The sequence below is a fragment of the Oryctolagus cuniculus genome, chromosome 14, assembly GCF_051225735.1.
Source record: "Oryctolagus cuniculus isolate XC-2025 breed Fujian yellow rabbit chromosome 14, ASM5122573v1, whole genome shotgun sequence".
NCBI classification, from domain to species: Eukaryota; Metazoa; Chordata; class Mammalia; order Lagomorpha; family Leporidae; genus Oryctolagus; species Oryctolagus cuniculus.
In genome coordinates, this window is record NC_142880.1 from 84,823,099 (window position 1) to 84,842,146 (window position 19,048).

The 19,048-nt window shown below is 43.4% G+C and overlaps 1 protein-coding gene across 6 annotated transcripts in view; it reads left to right on the forward strand.

The window, feature by feature from the left end:
• Nucleotides 1-10,453: 10,453 nt before the first annotated feature.
• RNF180 (ring finger protein 180) overlaps nucleotides 10,454-19,048 on the forward strand; it is a 244,254-nt gene continuing 235,659 nt past the window's right edge. For 2 of the 6 annotated variants that reach the window (XM_089312798.1, XM_070056912.2), the window contains exon 1: nucleotides 10,544-10,754. In XM_089312798.1, coding sequence (XP_089168924.1) covers nucleotides 10,632-10,754 — 123 coding nt within the window. In that variant the 5' untranslated portion in view covers nucleotides 10,544-10,631. Of the gene's footprint in view, nucleotides 10,755-10,914; nucleotides 11,136-11,213; nucleotides 11,329-11,970; nucleotides 12,151-19,048 lie in introns of those variants that run through there. The other 4 variants (XM_089312799.1, XM_070056914.2, XM_070056916.2 and 1 more) reach the window with 4 other exon arrangements.

The following is a 19,048-nucleotide window of genomic DNA, read 5'->3' on the forward strand; positions in this document are numbered from 1 at the left end:
TAGTATAGCAATTATGGGGTAATTTTAAAGTTTCCTCAAAAAAAGCTAAAAATAAACCTATGGTTAGGATCTAGCTATCTTACTCCTGGATATCATGGGTGTGTGTGTGTCTTTCTGTCTGTCACATGCACAGGAAATGACATTGGCATAAGAAAGAGATACCTAAAATTCCATGTTCATTGCAGTACTATTAAAAAAAAGCCAAGATATAGAATCAACCTATGTGACTATTGATGGGTAAAGACAATATGTGTGGATACACACACACACACACACACTGGAATATTATTCAGCCATAGAAATAATGAAATCCTGACATTTGCAGCAAAATTGATGAAATTGTAGATCATTATGTTCTGTAACATAAGACAGATTCAGAAAGACAAAAACTGCAAGTTACCTCTCACAGGCAGAAGTTAAAAAATTAGTTAATATAAACTTAAAAGAGTTCTTACTAGAAGCTGAAAAGGGTAGGAAGAGAGGGTGTAGAGGTTAGATCATGGGTACCACAGTCTGATGGAGGCAATTGGTTCTGGTGTTCTATGGCACAGTGGGATAACTCTATATACTATATAAGGAACTGGAAGAGAATTGCTGGTAGGCTTCAAACACAAAGAAAAGATAAGAAAATGAAAAAGCTAGTCATTTAATTATGATTGCTTTATGTAGTGCATATATGTTGAAACAATATACAGTACCCCATAAAAATGCACAAGTATTACATATACATGTTAATCTAAGATTTAAGAAAAATATTAACATAGATTACTTACTGGGTATTGAACCGTGAAGTTAGCAAATGAAACTATTAGACTGTAAACTTGTTATCCCTTCAATAAAGAACAGAAGTGACAGTCATTCATAGTAAAGGATACAGAGAACTATGTGAAATAATATGTGTCAGTGTCAAAGCTTTTATTTTGGTAGATTTGTAACTTTCATATTCATAATGCCCAAAGCCATAAAATGTTTTGTAAAATTGATATATCATATTTGACATAAACATTTAAATACAAGAGCACACTGACCTTTACCTGGGAAAGTGACTGGCTGTCTGAGAGATTCAGACCCAGCTGCTGCCAGACAGTGAGCTGGAGTGAAGAATGTCACAATATTTAAGAGGCTATACTTGTTTGCATTATTTTAGAAAGATAGTACATATAAATCATAGGTTTTGTTTTTGTTTTCTCTTTTTTCCATTTTACCCACTAATAAATAACAATTGCTTCCAGAAGCCAATTTCATTTAAATTCTGAAATTAAACAGTATTTGAATAGGGGACAAAAAGAACATTTAAAGCTGACCTGTTTGGCACTTATAATGTTTTCACTGTTGGATAAATTAATGTGTTGTACAAGATTGCTTTAAATTGCTAACAACAAAGACAATTCTCAGGTGAGTGGATGTAGGATATAACTGGTTAATTGGCAGCTACTTCAATAATTTGTACAAGATTACTTAAATGAAAAATTAGTGTTAAAAACGAACATCCTAGAAACTGGTACTGTGGGGTAGTAGGTTAAGCCTCTGCCTGTAGTGCTGGCATCTCATATGGACACCAGTTCATATCCTGGCTCTCTGCTATGGCCTTGGAAAGCAGTAGAATATGGCCCAAGTGCTTGGGCCCCTGCACCCACGTGGGAGACCTGGAAGAAACTCTTAGCTCTTGATTTTGGATTAGCCTTACTCTGGCCATTGTGGCCAACTGGGGAGTGAACCAGCGGAGGGAAGACCTCTCTCTCTGTCTCTACCTCTCTCTGTAACTCTGTCTTTCAAATAAATACAATAAATCTTTAAAAAAAAAAAAAAGATGAGCTATTCTTACAGTTGAGGATATTTGGAGTCAAAGTCATCATGTGACTTACCTAAGAGCCTGAGGCTGAAAAAATCACAAATGTCAAGTCTTTGGTATTTTCACATCATGCATTTGTTACTCTGAAAGGTTTTTCCTGCTATGTGTTATCGTTTGAACACAATTTGACCTCCAAATTCATGTAATTTAGTCCCCCAAATCTTAAATTAGTAGTATTAAGAGGTTGGAAACTTAACCCAGTTATGATATTTAGAGGTAAGGCCATGGGAAGTGATCAGATTAGAATAGGTTGTGAGAGGCCCTATCAATTTAATCCTGTTGGTTTTACAAGGAAAAATATGCACAGAATGATACCCTCCCTATCTCTTGGTATCCCTTGGGTACCTCAGGACTCTGCTAGCAAGAAACATTATTGCCAGAGGCCAAACCAGTGATCATGGACTGTGAACCTCCATAACTGTGAGCCACAGTTAACTTGTTTTCTTTGTAAAGGTAGGCTACCTAGGCATTTAGTATAGTGATGAAAAGCTAATACATGAGTTTTAAGGACTGGGAAATGATAATCTGGTAAAAAGAATTCTAGGTCGAATTTTATGAATACTAGCATTATTTTGTATTTATTATAAAATTTCTGATTTTTAAATTGTGGGGAGCAAACCGGACTAGACTGAGTTACTGGAATTAAGACTTATTCTATGCATCTGCTCTCCCACAATGTGGCGTTGGGAGAGAAGTAAACAGCTTCCGCACAGCTGCCTCCAGTTCAACCAATAAACTGTAGGACTTGCTCCTGATTGGAGAGCAGCGTACTCGGCGTGTGGGCAGCCGAGTTAGGATTGGCGGAGGAGGACTATAAAGGAGGAGAGAGACGGCATGCACCGGGAACATCTATGGGGAACATCTAAGGGAACCCGTGCAGCCCCCGAGAGAACCGGCCGGCGGTGTGCCGCTCCCCTGCGGAAGTGGGGAATGTGGCCAGGGGGAACTGCCCTTCCACGGAGGTGGAAGGGATAGTAGCCAACCCGGGAAGAACCAGCAGCAAACCCGGGGAGGGCCGAGCAGACAAAAAGAACAGCGCAGGGTCCTGTGTCGTTCCTCCACGAAGAGGGGGAGCGACATAATGGTGCCGTGACTCGGATATGAAGCCTAGGCAGGGCTTAGTGTCGTTCCTCCACGAAGAGGGGGAGTGACATAATGGTGCCGTGACTCGGATAGAAAACTTAGGACGGATAGCAAACTTAGGAGGGAAGAAACGGGAAGAAGTAGGAAATTACCGGAGAGAGAGACTAGCAAACAGCCTAGGGAAAAGCCGGACGAAAAGGGTGCCGGAAGAAGCTATTGAAAGCCTAGGCATAGACTCAGATACGGACTACGGGGGGAAGCTGGGAGAAATCTCTAAGGTCGAAAGTGAAAGTGAAAGCTAGAACAAACAGACTCGGACGGACGCGGACTGTGGGGAGAGGCCAGGAGAAATGAGGGAGGAATATTGTTGGAAGAAAACTTAGGGAAACATACCGGGTAGAGAAAAGTGTTAGGGAAATTGAAGCCGCGGGGGGCAGGCCGAGGCTGAAACGAAAGCCACTTTGGGATTCTCAAGTTAGCCCGGGAATGGGGGGCGAAAAGTTGAAACCAGAAGCTGAAACGTGAGCCAGATTGGGATCCGTCTGATTAGCCCGGGGAGCAAAGGACGGAAAGCCAAACCGTGGGGCGGAGACGTACGCTGGGTTGAATTCGCCAGGCTAGCCCGGGGAACTTAGATTGAATGCTAGTGGCGGACACGTAAGCTACGCTGTGTTACTCGCGGAAGCCGCCGCGTGCAGAGAGCACGGGGCGTGAATAGATAGGGAACGGGGCTGGCGCGAGGCCGTGGTGCAGACGCGAGGGGTGTGGAGACCGCGGAGCGCACGAGGCCAGGCCGCGCAGAGCCGAGCCGCGCAGATGAGAGAGGCTGAAGCGGCTCAGAGCCGGCGAGGCGCCGAGAAGCAGCCTCGGGGCGGGGCGAGGCGCCGGGAAGCTGCGCGGAGCCCTGAAGCTGCCGGCAGGGCGAGGCGCCGGGAAGCTGCGGGGATAAGAGAAACAGAAGCTTAGAAGTAAGATGAGAGAAATAGGAATGCTGGAAGATAGAAGTAAAATGGGAGAAATAGGAATGCCCGGAGATAGAGAAATAGAGAAATAGAAAGGCCTCCCTACAACACTGCAATGTGAGAGCTTGGATTCGGTCTGCCTGATTAAATGAGGCGATGAGCACCTGGGCGGCTAGCAGCTTATGCGCCGCAGGTCACCGAAGACAGGCACGAATTAACATCAGTAAGGCTTCCCCACAATGTAACAATTAGGAGGCTTGGATTCGGTCTGCCTGATTTAAGGCGGTAAGCACAGCAAGCAGCTCGACCAAAGCATGAGCTGCAGGTCACCGAAGATAGGCACAAACCAACACTAATAAGTCTCCCCCACAATACGGCAATGAGAAGGCTTGGATTCGGTTTGCCTGATAGGTTTTGTAAGCCCCTGCAGGCAGAGCAGAGCATGCGCTGCAGGGCACCAAACACAGGCACGCATCAGCGCCTAAAAACCTCCTCACAATGGCGAAGAGAGGACCCGGATTCGGTTTTCCTGATTGATAGGACTTGTAAGAGCCTGTGGCAACTCTAGCAAGTAGAGCAGAGTGTGTGCCGCGGGACACCGAAGACAGGCGCGTATCAACGCCAAAAATAAAAAGAAAGGGGGATCTGTGGGGAGCAAACCGGACTAGACTGAGTTACTGGAATTAAGACTTATTCTGTGCATCTGCTCTCCCACAATGTGGCGTTGGGAGAGAAGTAAACAGCTTCCGCACAGCTGCCTCCAGTTCAACCAATAAACTGTAGGACTTGCTCCTGATTGGAGAGCAGCGTACTCGGCGTGTGGGCAGCCGAGTTAGGATTGGCGGAGGAGGACTATAAAGGAGGAGAGAGACGGCATGCACCGGGAACATCTATGGGGAACATCTAAGGGAACCCGTGCAGCCCCCGAGAGAACCGGCCGGCGGTGTGCCGCTCCCCTGCGGAAGTGGGGAATGTGGCCAGGGGGAACTGCCCTTCCACGGAGGTGGAAGGGATAGTAGCCAACCCGGGAAGAACCAGCAGCAAACCCGGGGAGGGCCGAGCAGACAAAAAGAACAGCGCAGGGTCCTGTGTCGTTCCTCCACGAAGAGGGGGAGCGACATTAAATGAAACATTTTAAAATTTTCATTTATTTTTTATTTATTTTTTGTAATTTTAAAGATGGAGAGAGAAACAAAGAGACAGTCTACTTACTGGTTCACTCTCCAAATACTCAGGACAGTCAGATCTGGGCCAGTTAGAAGCCAAGAGCCTGGAACTCCATCACAGTCTCCCATATGGGAGGCAGGGATGCAAGTACTTGAGCCACCCCTGCCTTCCATGGTGCACATTAGCATGAAGCTAGATCAGAAGTGGACACAGTTCAAATCTAGGCATTCTGATTAGGGATGTCTCTATGCTTCTCAAACCACTGAGCCATAATATGTGTCCTTATATTTCTTATTATATATAACTGTGTTACATCTGTTTTATACAATAATTACTATATTAATACATTCTTGATTTACTATCACTGGATATTTTGAGTGGAATTATATTCTTCCCAAATAATGAAATAAAATTGAGCATATATGGGCTAACTTCAAAACAAAATCATTTTGTTTAATCTCCTTATAGATATGAAATCTTGATTCAATGTGGAATACGTCTTAGCCTTACTGAAGAGACAGTGAAATGTAAAATAAACTACCTTTTCCTGGAATTGTTCCCCATCTCTGATCCTGTTACTTACATTGCCTTCCTCAATAATTTTAGTACTGATTTCATGACTTTCTACTTCAGGAACATCAATGTCTTTCTGGTCTTCTTGTATCCTTGCCCAGCTCGGGCCCAGGATTGCCATTTCAACTGTGCTTTGAAGACATGTTAACTCCTTTGCCCCTTGTCTGTTGGCCACACTCACTTTCCTAGTCCTGAGCTTTATGTAAAACACATCATTGCACTTCCTTTGTTTTTATTCTTAGGCTGCTGAACTTTCTTTTTTTAAAAGATTTATTTATTTGAAAGGCAGAGAGAGAGAGAGAGAAATCTTCCATTCACTGCTTCATTCTCTAACTAGGTAAACAGTCAGGGTTGGGCCAGGCCAAACCCAGGAACCTGGAAACTCATCTGGGTCTTCCATGTGGGTGGAAGGGACCCAAGTACTTGGGCCATCATCTGTCATCTTCCCAGGTGCATTAGCAGTAAGCTGGATCAGAAGTAGAGCAGCTGAGACTCAAATAGACAGCCCAGTACGGGATGCCAGCAACATAAGCAACAGCTAAACCCATTGTACCACAAAGCCTGCCCCCAAGAACTACTGAACATTTTGAAGAAAGTCTCAAAACTTAAATACAAACATCTACCATCACTCAAGTCTTGGCTGGGCAGCTCCTATAGGAAAATATGGACATGGTAGCCCTAGAATGCCACATCTGTGCTATTCTACGTTGCCTGATGGAGGTCAGTAAATTCAGCACCCTTTCTTTACTCTCTTTAGCCTCCTCACTGCATTTGATACTATGTACTTGCTCTCCAAACTCACATAGAAAATCTTTGCTTCTAAGAGGAAATTTCCAGTTTTTCTTTTGCCTTACCTTATAAAAGCAGAATTTTCCTAAAAATTCTCTGCTATTACTGATTTCACAACTTTAAATATCACATCTGTGTAAATTATATTATTAACTCAAGCTTTTTATTTGAATAGCTTGCTGTTTCCAAGTGATCTAAATGTGCTGCTGGGGTCTCAAATGTGGAGTTTGTATGGAAAAGTTACAATTTCATATTTATTTAATTCAGTCTGGGTTGGAGATTATAACTGAAACTAGAGGTTATAAAATACAACTATCATATAATCAAAGGTTATTGGTACAGGTGTTTTGGGTTGACTAAACTTTCTGCTAGCTGTTATGTGTGGTGAAGTGAGAGATAATGTTAATAAATATTTAGATACCAATTGCCTAGAAGCTAAAATAAATCTTTATTTTGTATACTATAATCATGAAATTGAATTTTCATCTTTTAGTACAAAGTAAAAGATCTTTATTGAAATACTGAAAATAATACTCTTCATTTGTAACTTTGAGATACGAATATTAAGGAGTTTATTTAAAATAAAATAATAAATTTTATTTATTTTGTTTATAAAATAAAATTGTTTATTTCAGATTGTAAATTAACTGCGGAGGTTACTTTCAGGCTACCAGACTTTTGTAAATTAACTGCTCTCTAGGGCTGTGGTTCTCAAACTTGACCATTCATTAGCTGAGCTCTCACTGTTAGAAATCTGATGCAATCATACTAGAGGGACAATAGGGCATTGGTAGTTTCACAAGCATTCCAGGTGATTCCAAAGTTGAACTGTTGCTTACAGTGTACTCGTTTTAAATTGCTAGAAAAATATGGGATACCTAGTTAAATATTAACAATGAAACATTTTTACTGTAAGTATTTTATTTTTAACTGGGCATTTTGTATTTTTATTTTCCAGACTTGTCAATCCTATCATTTCACTATTATATGAATTCATTGGAAGTAAGAAGTTAAATTACATTCCATAATGAGTGTGAAGGTTGTCAGAATCAAAATAGAGTGACTTTTGTGAAACCCTAAACAAATAAATACAAGAGGTTATGAAGAGAGGCTCTCATGCACGCATGCCTGATAACAGGAACAATCAGAAAAGACACTGCCCCATAGCTACGACCTTGCACAAAGCTCACTAGGACTTTACTCAGAAAATACGCCTGAAAGGGTGTCTGTCCAACAATTGCCTGTAGAACCTTGGGCTGATGCCACTCTTGTAGCTAAGGATTATTAACTCAAAATAATTTATGTAATCCTCCTCACGTTGCCTTTAAAACTTTCCCCTGGTCTCAACCTCCTCATTTATTATGTATACTCCTGTGGGGAGCAACTGGGAGCAACTCGGACTAGACTAAGTTACTGGAATTAAGACTTATTCTATGCATCTGCTCTCCCACAATATGGCGCTGGGAGAGGAGGAAACAGCTTCTACACAGCTGCCTCCAGTTCAACCAATAAACTGTAGGACCTGATCCTGATTGGAGGAGAGCAGCGTACTCGGCGTTGTGGGTAGCAGAGTTGGGATTGGTGGAAGAGGACTATAAAGGAGGAGAGAGACAACACGCACCAGGAACATCTATCTGAAGGAACACCTGAGCAGCCCCCGAGAGAGCCGGCCGGCCGGCGGTGTGCCGCTCCCCTGTGGAAGTGGGGAAAGTGGCTAGGGGGAACTGCCCTTCCACGGAGGTGGAAGGGTCGGTAGCCAACCCAGGAAAAACCAGCAGCAAACCCGGGGAGGGCCGAGCAGACAAAAGAACAGCGCAGGGTCCTGTGTCGTTCCTCCATGAAGAGGGGGAGCGACATACTCCCATTCCAATGTTCTGCAATTCCTGAATAAATTTACTAATTTTTGGAGAATCTGTTTGCTATTTAGGTTTTGAACATCAGAAAACATCAATACTTGTCTTCTTTCAGGCTTCTTCATAATAAACCTTTTACCTGTAAAAATGTATTTGTTGAAAAAGAAGTCCTTGTAAATTCATCCAAGTGGTCTGTATTTTCCTATAGGAGTTGCCCGTATTCCCCCTTCTGTTTTCCACGGAGTTCTCTCCAACAACAGAAGGTGAAGTCTCTTTCAGGCTTCAAACCTCTCTGACATCTGTTCTGGCTTTCTGATTCCAGCTGGAGGAAGTTTATTGCTTTTAAAGGCTCATGTGATAATGTTTGGTTTCCCTAGGTAACTCAAGATAATCTCGCTATTTGTGTCCCTAACCTTATTTATAATAGTAAAGCCTATGTAACATATTCACAGGTTCCAAGGATTACCATTATGATGTGGCCTTGCTGCCTAGTGGAGTTATCTCAGTGTTAATCTTCACCTCTCTCTTCTATTAGACCCCTAGCCTCACCTCTTCGTTATGGCTTCCTGAAAGGATGCCTGAAAAGAATACCTAAAACTTTGCCTTTCTGAAAGTATCTATTTTAAAAAGATTTATTATTTATTTGAAAGTCAGAGTTACACAGAGAGAGGAGAGGCACAGAGAGAGAGGTCTTTTTAAAATCTCATACTTCATTGGCTTCAATGTTGGAAATCTTTCTCCCTCGATTTATTTTGTATACATTTCTTTTTTTTTTTTCTTTCTGGAAGTGATTCAGATTTTTCTGACTCATTTGCTTTGAAATTTCATCATAGCGTATTTTAGTATAGAGGGTTTTCAGCAGCTGAGCAAACAGTGTAGGTGCTGTAGTTCTTCAGTTCTGGTAACTGTCATGTTGGTTTTCTTTGACAGGTCTCTTTCTGCTGTTAGTTATGAACCCTCCCTTATCTAAATTCCCTGGCTAGAACCTCCAGTATTCATTTGAGAGGTAGAGCTACAGACAGTGAGAGACAGAGAGAAAGGTCTTCCATGTGCTGGTTCATTCCCCAAATAGCTGCAATGGCTGAACTGAGGAAATCCGAAGCCAGGAGCCAGGAGCTTCTTCCAGGTCTCCCACATGGGTGCAGGAGCCCAAGCGCTTGGGTCATTTTCTACTGCTTTCCCAGGCCATAGCAGAGAGCTGGATAGGAAGAGGAGCAGCCAAATGGGAAGCCAGTGCCGCAGGCATAGGATCAAAATGCTGGCCCTGGGCTTTTTTTAATCATGAAAAGGTGTTGGATTTTGTGAAATGCTTTTCCTTCACCTATGGAGATGATCAGGTTAGTTTTTGGTTCTTCCGTCTGTTAAAACGGTGTATTAAAATGACTAATTTTGTTTGTTACACCAACCTTGCATTCCAGAGACAAAATCTCACATGGTTATGCTGTAGAATCGTTTTTGTATGTTATTGGATTTGGCTTCCTAATATTTTGTTGAGGATTTTTTTTTTTAAACAGATGTATTTATTTCAAAGGCAGAGTTAGAGAGAGAGGAAGAGACAGAGAGCAAGACAGAGACAGATCTTCCACCTGATAGTTCACTCCCCAAATTGTTGCAACACCTAGGGCTGATCCAGGCCAAAGCCAGGATCCTGGAATTCCATCCTGATGGCACTCGGGCCATCTTCCGTTGCTTTCCCAGATGCATTAGCAGAGAGTTGTATCAGAAGGGGACAGGAGCTGAAGCCCACATGGCTGACAGTGGCTTAACACTCTGTGCCACACTGTCTCCCTTGTTGAGGATCTTTTGGCATTAATATTCATAAGGCAAGTTTTCTTGTCATGTCTGCCTGATTTGGTTATCCCCCTCCTCCTCCCCTTCTCAGGTGGGAAATCATTGCATATAGGCCCTAGTTTTGAGACAAGACTCCACGAAGAAGCCACTCAGGTAAATGGACATTTCTCTATCTAGCAGAGAAAGGTCATACACTCCTTTAAGGTCTCTTATTAGACTCCTTCGTCTTCCTCAAGCCGAGTAATAAAACTTGCTTTCATATTCCAAATCTTATTTATAGTCGTTTGATCATCTATTTTCATGGCTGTGAATCCGGGGTTTATGGGCACTGCCAGGTCACCATTTACTCCAAGCGGCCCCCTCCACTGCCTGGATGAGCACTTTGATTTACCTCTAGTCACCAATCTACCTGCCAGCTGTCATTTGTCAAGAGTCAGGCCTCTTCAGTGCTTAGCCCCAGCCGTGCACAGATGGAACAAGAGGGTAAGCGACGACGACGGTGACATCAGAGGGGAAAAACCAAGGCCAGGTCCTGGTGTTGCCTCAGGACGAGGCTTAGGCATGGAGATGGGTGGCTGGGACGCCCGCGGAGTTTCAGTAGGAATCGACCCTGCAGGTGGAACTGGGGCCAGAACTCCAGGGGGCTGGGAGAGGACGAGGGAGACCGCAACTTCGGTTGCTCTGGTGAGCAGAGGAGCAGACGGCAAAACTTTGCAAGGGTTCCGCCCCGCCGCGCGCGGCCCGCGCTGCCTGCCGGTCTGCGCGGGGTCAGGGCGCGGCGCCGCCCACGCGCGGCCCGGGTGGGAGCTGGCTGAGGTGGGGCGAGACTGGCCGGTGGCGGCGGCGGCGGCGCCGGCTCGGGGGCCGAGCTCGAGGCCGCAGGGTCGGGGCTGCAGGCGCAGCTCGCGCGCTTTCCGCGGGGTTTGGCTCCTGTCGCTTCCCGTCTCCCCGAGCCGGCATCGCCGCCGCCGGAGCCGCCGCGAGTCCTCAGCGCCAGGCTGCCGGCGGCCGGCCGGGCGCGCCGGGAGGGGGCGCGGAGCGAGGCGCTCCGGGACGCGGACGCAGGTAAGGGCCGGCGGCCGCGAGCCCGCGGGGCGCGGCGCAGCGTCTCCTCGAGGCGGCGCGGCCTCGGCGCGGCGCGGCGCGGCCCGGCCGCACGGTCACGGGCGCCCATGCTGGCCCCCGAGCGCGGACGCGCCGAGTGGCAGGGCTGCCGCCGGGCTGGGGCTGGCCGGGCTGCCGGTCTCGCGGGCCTCAGGTGACGCGGCGGCGGCTTAACTTTCGCGCCCGGGGCGCCCGGGGCCGAGAGGCTGGCGATCCCGGGGGTTGGGTTGCCGGAGCCCTGGCGGGGAAGCGCCGGGGGCGTGGCGGGGGAGGCCGGGGCCGCCGGGGAGGGTGTGAGGGTCCGACCCGCGTGCTGTCCGGGTCCGGAGCGAGGAGGAGCCGTGGGCTGCTTCCCCTCAGAGCTGGTGGGGACGGTGGGCTCTCGCAGCCCGGCGCGGCCGCTTCCCCGACACGGATCCACTTTCATTGTCTGGTCCATTTCAGTATCGGCGTTTCAGCCGCTTTTGTTGCAGCCTCGGGTCCGGAGCGTCCAGACTCTGTGGCAGGCACGGGTCCGAAGGGGAGCCCCGAAAGGCAGCCGGGCGGCGGCGGTCCTGGGAGGGGAGATGGTGATGAGTGCTGTCGTCAGCGCTAACATGGACATTACCGTGTTCTTCGCGAGAGAGCACTCGGTATTTTTGTAGGATCTAATGGGTTTAAGTGCACCCGTGGAAGGGTTCATTAGTTAACTTCAAAGGAGCGTCATGTGGGCAGGTTACTATTAAATTACCCATTTCATAGGCCAGACAGCTGAGACGCCCACGAAGAAAAGTACTGATTATATCAAAAGTGAGCAGTCAGTGCAGGTGGAAGTTGGGATTAGAACTTGGCTGAGTTGCCCTCCATCCAGCCCGTCTCCAAGCCTCAAGTGCAAAGGAGCATTCAAAGAATGCCGGTCTGACACCTTTTCTATTGCTGTTTACGCATCGTTACAGTTTTTCTTTATGAGTATTGCTGAACGCTTTTAGGTCCCTGGGTGAGTACCCCCTAAAAGTGATGCTTGAAAGATCACAATGACTCTGGGAAGGAGTAAAATCCCTTTGTCTTTCATTTGTCAGCTCTTTGATTTCCTGACTAGATGCAGTGGCACTGACAGCCCCAGAGAGCCTTGATGATCCTAACAGAGACCCTAAATTCTTATTTAATAAATGAGCAGAATGGAAGATGTAGGCTGCTCGATATCCCTGCATATTGAGCAGCAAGTTTACTTTTCTTAGAAAGAATTGAACATTTAGGAGAGTAATCATTTTAGTTGTTTTCATGAAAATTGTTCAGATATTGTAAATGTGTTATGGTTGTGCTTTATCTCCCTAGAACTGACAGTCTTTTGCCAGTTTCCCTACTGTTTGCTCGTAGCTGGTTTTGCCAGTAGATTGTTTATTGCCTCATTTGGCTTCCTCTTTTTCATTTTTATGTATTTGGTTTTTAAAGTGATTTTTTTCTTCCAAAATTCATGAGAGTATTTTAAAAAAACAAGCTTTCTTTCTTGGTAAAAGAGAGTTAACTGGAACTTTTATGAGTGTATATCTGAGGCGAGACACCAGCCTGTTAATGAGTAACTCTCAAACATCAAACAGGAGTTCTTCCAAGCTAGTATGCAATAAATGATCACTTTTAATAGACCTCTAATATTTTATGACACACCTACCTGAATAATAATACTTTTCATTTATGTAATGTCTTTGTCAAGAAAATTAAGCTAAAACATTTCACTTAAATTGTGCTGTGTAGAGCAGAATTTTAGGGGACAGTGTTCCTAGTTTTAATTGTTGCCTCATGGAATAGACAAAGTTTTCTTTCCTTTATAGCACCTCCACTCAGCCATCTGAAAAAAGAATGGTAAATCTGCATTTTGTTTCATAGGGGTATGTAAAGAATTAATGAAGTTATATCTAGGAAATAGCTTCAACTCAAAGAAAACGGCTTTGTGACTTTGAAGTGTGTCTACTCACAGTCCTGAAATACTAAACATGTCATCATTTAAGTTTGTAATGAGAGTGCTTATTGTAAGTAGTCATCTTTGGAGTCTGAAAGCTTTTTCCAGTAGTACAGCTGCTATTCATAAGTATTTTGAATCTTTTGAAATTTTTACTTAAGCATCATAAAATGTGATTTTTATGATCACTTTTGTGAGTACTTTTTCATTTGTGTATTTTTAATTAACGTTAGCAACTTAGCTTGAGCACTTATTTTGTATACTAAATAGGCAGAAGGATTTCTGCACGGTTCTCAGTTCTGCCTTTAGGATTTTACCACTATTAAGGCTATTTCAAGGATTATCCTGGTGAAAAGAAAGTCAGTTTCAAAAGGGAAGTTTAAAAATAGATTAAAATAGTGACAACATTGTTAGAATAGCCGTGCAGCATCCCAGAGGACTACTCTGAAGGGGGCAAGGCTTACTTGGAGGCTGAGATTCTATAACAATTACGTGTTATTAAACATTTTGAAGCTAATAATTTATATTGTAATCTATGAGTTACACCTTTTCATCATATTGACTTTTCTGGGAATCAGAAACTTCACATATATGTTAAATAGATCATATGAAAGTTGGTCACATATAAAGGAATAGGGTTTGGTTAGGACTATATTTTATACTGACATTTCAACGTCACATACATGCAAATGTAAATCAAATAATTTAGAACCATAAAATTTGGCTCCACATTGTATGTTTTGAGTCTAATATACCTGGAGTATGCCAAACTATAAAATTGTTACTTAAAAAACAAAATTAGCAAGTTACTGGTACAATAGACTTTCCTGACCACACCATTGTCAAAAGACAAAATTGCAACAAATTTAAAGATCTGGTTGGTTTTTATTAGCAGTTTTAGAATCTGGCAGCATTTCATGGTACAAAATAGAGTGTTCTAGGGCCTGTGACAGAGAAGTTGGTTTTATAAAGTGGAAACAAGGAAACAATAATGTATATTAAGTGGATTGGTTTACTTCAGGTTTGATTTTTTTTTTGGTAGGCATTAAATGATAGGGGATTTTCTTATGCCAGTTCACTGTGACTGAACCCTTTCAAACTGGTTCCTAGGAATATCCTGTTCTTAGGAAAAACTGGTCTCTTTGTAGTATTATCTGCTTCTTTAAAGTTTCATTTTGATTATGCGGCATTAAGCATGAGTAACTTCATTTTTGTTTGGTTCATTCTAAAATATTGTCCTGTAAAGTTTTACTTAATACCACTTACCAGGGACATTCATTTTCTTCATTCTGTCTGGGTTGTTTATTACTATATTACTGTTTTACATGCTGTCTTAGATCATTTGTGCTGCAATAGCAAAATACCTGAGACTGGGTAATTAATAAAGAACAGAAATTTCCGTTTAAAAAAATTTGAATTAGAGAGAGAGAGAATGAGAATCGAGATCCTATATGCTAGTTTACTCCCCAAGTGCCCATAGGTCAAGTCAACAGGGAGCAAAAAAGCCCCTTGAGCTATCGCCTGTTCCCTCTCAGGGTTCACACTAGCAGGAAGCTGAAATCAGGTGGAGCCAAGACTTGAACCCAGGCATTCTGATATGGGATTCAGGTGTCCCCACTGGCCTCTGAACCATTAGGCAACACACTTGCTGCCGAAGTTTATTCCTGGCAAATCCGAGAAAAGAAAAGGGTGCTAGCAGATTTGATGTCTGGAGGGGGCCTTGATCTCTGTTTCTAAAATGAGCATTGTATCTTCCTGTGGTGGAAAATGGAAGGGCAAAAGAGTTAGAAGCTAGTTCCTTCCAGCCTTTTTGTAAGGTTTTAATCCACTTACAAAGTTATGAGGGTAACTTGTAACTTAAATACTTCCCAAAAGGCCCTACCTCTTTTTTTTTTTTTTTTTTTTTTAAAGATCTTATTTATTTGTGAGGTGTGTTACAAGACAGAGAGAGGGAGAGACAGAAAGAAAGGTCTTCTATCCACTGGTTCACTCCCCAGATGGCCTTAATGGCCGGAGCTGAGCCTACCCGAAACCATAAGCTTTTTTCGGATCTCCCACGTGGGTGCAGAAGCCCAAGCACCTATGCCATCTTTTACTGCTTTCCCAGGCCACAGCAGAGAGCTGGATTGGAAGAGGAGCAGCTGGGACTCTTGGGTACCCATATGGGATTCTGGTGCTGTAGTTGGAGGCTTAGCCCACTAGTTACGGTGCCAGTCCAAGGCCCTACCTCTTAATACTACCACAATGAAAATAAAGTTTCAACATAAATTTTGGTGAAGTCATACTCAGATCAAGCATATGTGTAAGTGGCAGAAAAGTTAAAAAGAAAATACCATCATTTAAGAGATTGATTGGTCTGGTCCCCTAAAATCACTATGAAGAATGAGTTTTATGATCAACATATGACCTCACTTCTGAGGTCAGAAAAGTAGGAAATTTTCTTTGCAATCTGAATAAAGAGTTGCTTATCTTTTGATATTCAAGTGGGAAAAGTCCCATTATTTATCAGCAACATCTCTTTTAATTGATAATAAATGGAAACTTTGAGAGAAGTCACTGACTTTGAAAAGCAGACTATTGAAGTGACAAGTAAATTACCAGTAGCAAGCAGAAATTACCCCTAGAATGGCCTTGTCAAATCAAAAATGAGCAAATGCGGTGATAAACATTATCTCCTAGTTATCATATGGTTTGCCCCAGATAATGTGTAGTGCTCATCTTATCCCAACCATGAGTTTTTTTTTTTTTTTTTTTTTTTTTTTGACAGCCAGAGTTAGACAGTGAGAGACAGCGAGAAAGATCTTCCTCCCATTGGTTCACCCCCCAAATGGCCACTACAGCCGGCGCTGTGCCGATACAAAGCCAGGAGCCAGGTGCTTCTCCTGGTCTCCCATGCGGGTGCAGGGCCCAACCACTTGGGCCATCCTCCACTGCCTTCCTGGGCCACAGCAGAGAGCTGCACTGGAAGAGGAGCAACCGGGACAGGACCTGCGCCCCAACTGGGACTAGAACCCGGAGTGCTGGCACTGCAAGCAGAGGATTAGCCAAGTGAGCCGCGACGCCGGCCGCATGAGTTGTTTTTCATCTCTGACATTCACCCTAATCTGTGACTGTGACCTTATCTTTGGGTAGAAGGTAGTTGGAGGTGAAGGGATGAAGATATCTATTTCATATGTAACATCGTGTTTTTCTTAATCTGGAAATTGAAGAGTTTATTTTTAAAATCTTGTCATAATTTTCTCTTATCAAAGCAGTCTCATAAAATTTCCTACATCAAAATATTTTGTTTTGGCCCTGGTAAACAATGAAGTGTACAAAAATAGGAATAATGTCAATGAAAAGTATTCTTGGCACAGTAAACATTAACCACTTAATTAACAAGGTATTTTCTGAGATTTTAGAAAATTTTTGAGAAACGACATGAATGCTGGAAATGATTATAAAAGCTAACCCAGGAAATTGAAATATTTTTTTAATATGTGGAATATTTCTCTGTAGCAGGCAGAAATATTAGACAACATTGCATTAGTAATACAGTTGCTTTGATGTTCCATAATCTGTTTGCCTTATGAGTTCACTGATAGTTTCATAGCTTGAAAACCTGAAAAACAATCGACAGATCAACACAGACGTTAAAAATAGCTTCCAAACATCCTTCATTAAATTGCTGAGATAAGCATGAGACTTGTTCTGGTTGAAAATTGCCTGGCCTATTCAGAAACCTGTTACAAACATTTACCAAGGATCCAAAATAGAGGTATGGCTATCCTGGCAGCATGGAATGAATGGTATAGACATGTGGGCCAATTTATAATGAGTAAATTGGAAGCTACTCAAAGCTTATTAAATGGATTTGGAAATTAAAACTAAGATATATTTTCCTGGCAAAATTCTGCTTAATTTTTTAAAAGAATCTATTCTTTCCCAGACCTTTTCTTTTCTGGAGAATTCATAAATTATGTAATGACTATTTATAAAGCTATATCTGTTTGGCTTAGAATCAAAAACAAAACTTTTTCTGCTTAAGTCAAGCTGTATACTTAATTCTGGCAAAACAGTCATACCCTTTTTTAGTTTAGTGTTGTAGATTATTTGTTTTCCTTGCTCAGAAGGCCCAGTCCTCTTCATAGTACCTAGCTATAATGCTGTCTGAATCCTCTCTATCCTTTAAGACCGAGCTGGAATACCACTTTCTCCATAAAGCTTTCCCCTGTTTCCTAGTTCTTGTTTTTGTTTTTAGTTTACCCAATAGCTGTATTTGTTACTTTAAAAATTATTTAGATATATTTTTGAAAATTTACTCATTTTGTTTGGAAGGCTGAGTGACCAAGTTCCCTTCTGCTGGCTCACTCCCCAAATGCTCACAGCAGACAGGGCCAGGCCAGTGTGAATTCAGAAGCTGGATGGCAGTGGATGATACCTGTATATATCAGTTTATAAGGTAGATCTATGGGAGAAATTTCTTTCTTTCTTTTTTTAAATTTATTTTTATTTTTTGACAGGCAGAGTGGACAGTGAGAGAGAAAGACAGAGAGAATGGTGTTCCTTTTGCCATTGGTTCACCCTCCAGTGGCCGCCGCGGCCGGCGCGCTGCGGCCGGCGCACCGCGCTGATCCGATGGCAGGAGCCAGGAGCCAGGTGCTTTTCCTGGTCTCCCATGGGGTGCAGGGCCCAAGTACTTGGGCCATCCTCCACTGTACTCCCTGGCCACAGCAGAGAGCTGGCCTGGACGAGGGGCAACCGGGACAGAATCCGGCGCCCCGACCGGGACTAGAACCCGGTGTGCCGGGGCTGCAAGGCGGAGGATTAGCCTAGTGAGCCACGGCGCCGGCCGAGAAATTTATTTCTCAGATGGTTGGGTATGAAGCCTAAGTTGTGCTTCATAATTATGTCAGTGGTTTCGTAGACAATACATGGTTTTCTCAGAGTGAGATAACTTAGTTGAAATTTAAAATGCGTGTCTAGGTTAAAACAACATTGGATGGTGATGCACCACACGGCTAACAATAGTGTGAGATATTATGGTTCTTAGGTCTCAACGAGCAAGAGAAGAGGACCATCACTGAAACCCAGAAAATGTTGGTATGTTGAGAAGACTGCTTGATTAAAAGCCTGAGTTAATCTGACAGAAGAGTCAGGGAATAAATACATTAGCTTCACTTTCTTCCCATTCTCTGATGTCCTGTTGTCAAACCGAATTCCAGAGCCAGAAGGCAGAGGATCCCTGTGTTGCAGTCCAAATGACAGTCTCTTGGGACAGTTGATTTTTGGGGGGGGCAGGGGATGAAGAATATCTAGCACTGTATTCATATAATCAAGAGAGTATCTGGTTTATACTAATGTAAGACATGTTGTACTATTTCTTAAATAGCACATGTTTCTACTCTAATTTAGGTACTGACATTCAGTAACACTATTTTTTGGTTGGTGAATTTCATATGAAATGTAATCATTATGCCTTTGTTTATGCCCCATCCTGTTGAGTGGGGAAAAGTTGGAATCATTCCCACTGAGATCAGGAACCATACAGGGATACCCATTCTCACCACTGCTATTCAATATAGTCCTGGAAATTTTAGCCAGAGCCATTAGGTAAGAAAAAGATATCAAAGGGATACAAATTGGGAAGGAGGAAGTCAAACTATCCCTATTTGCTGATGATATGATTCTATGTATGGAGGATCCAAAAGACTCCAGTAAGACTATTGACATTCATAAGAGTTTGGTAAAGTTGCAGGATATAAAATTAACACACAGAAATCAATAGCCTTTGTATACACAGCCAAGGCTATGGCTGAGAAAGAACTTCTTATTTATTCATTTGACAGTTATAGACAGTGAGAGAGAGAGAGACAGAGAAAGGTCTTCCTTCTGTTGGTTCACTCCCCAAACAGCTGCCACGGCCAGCGCTGCACCAATCTGAAGCCAGGAGCCAGGT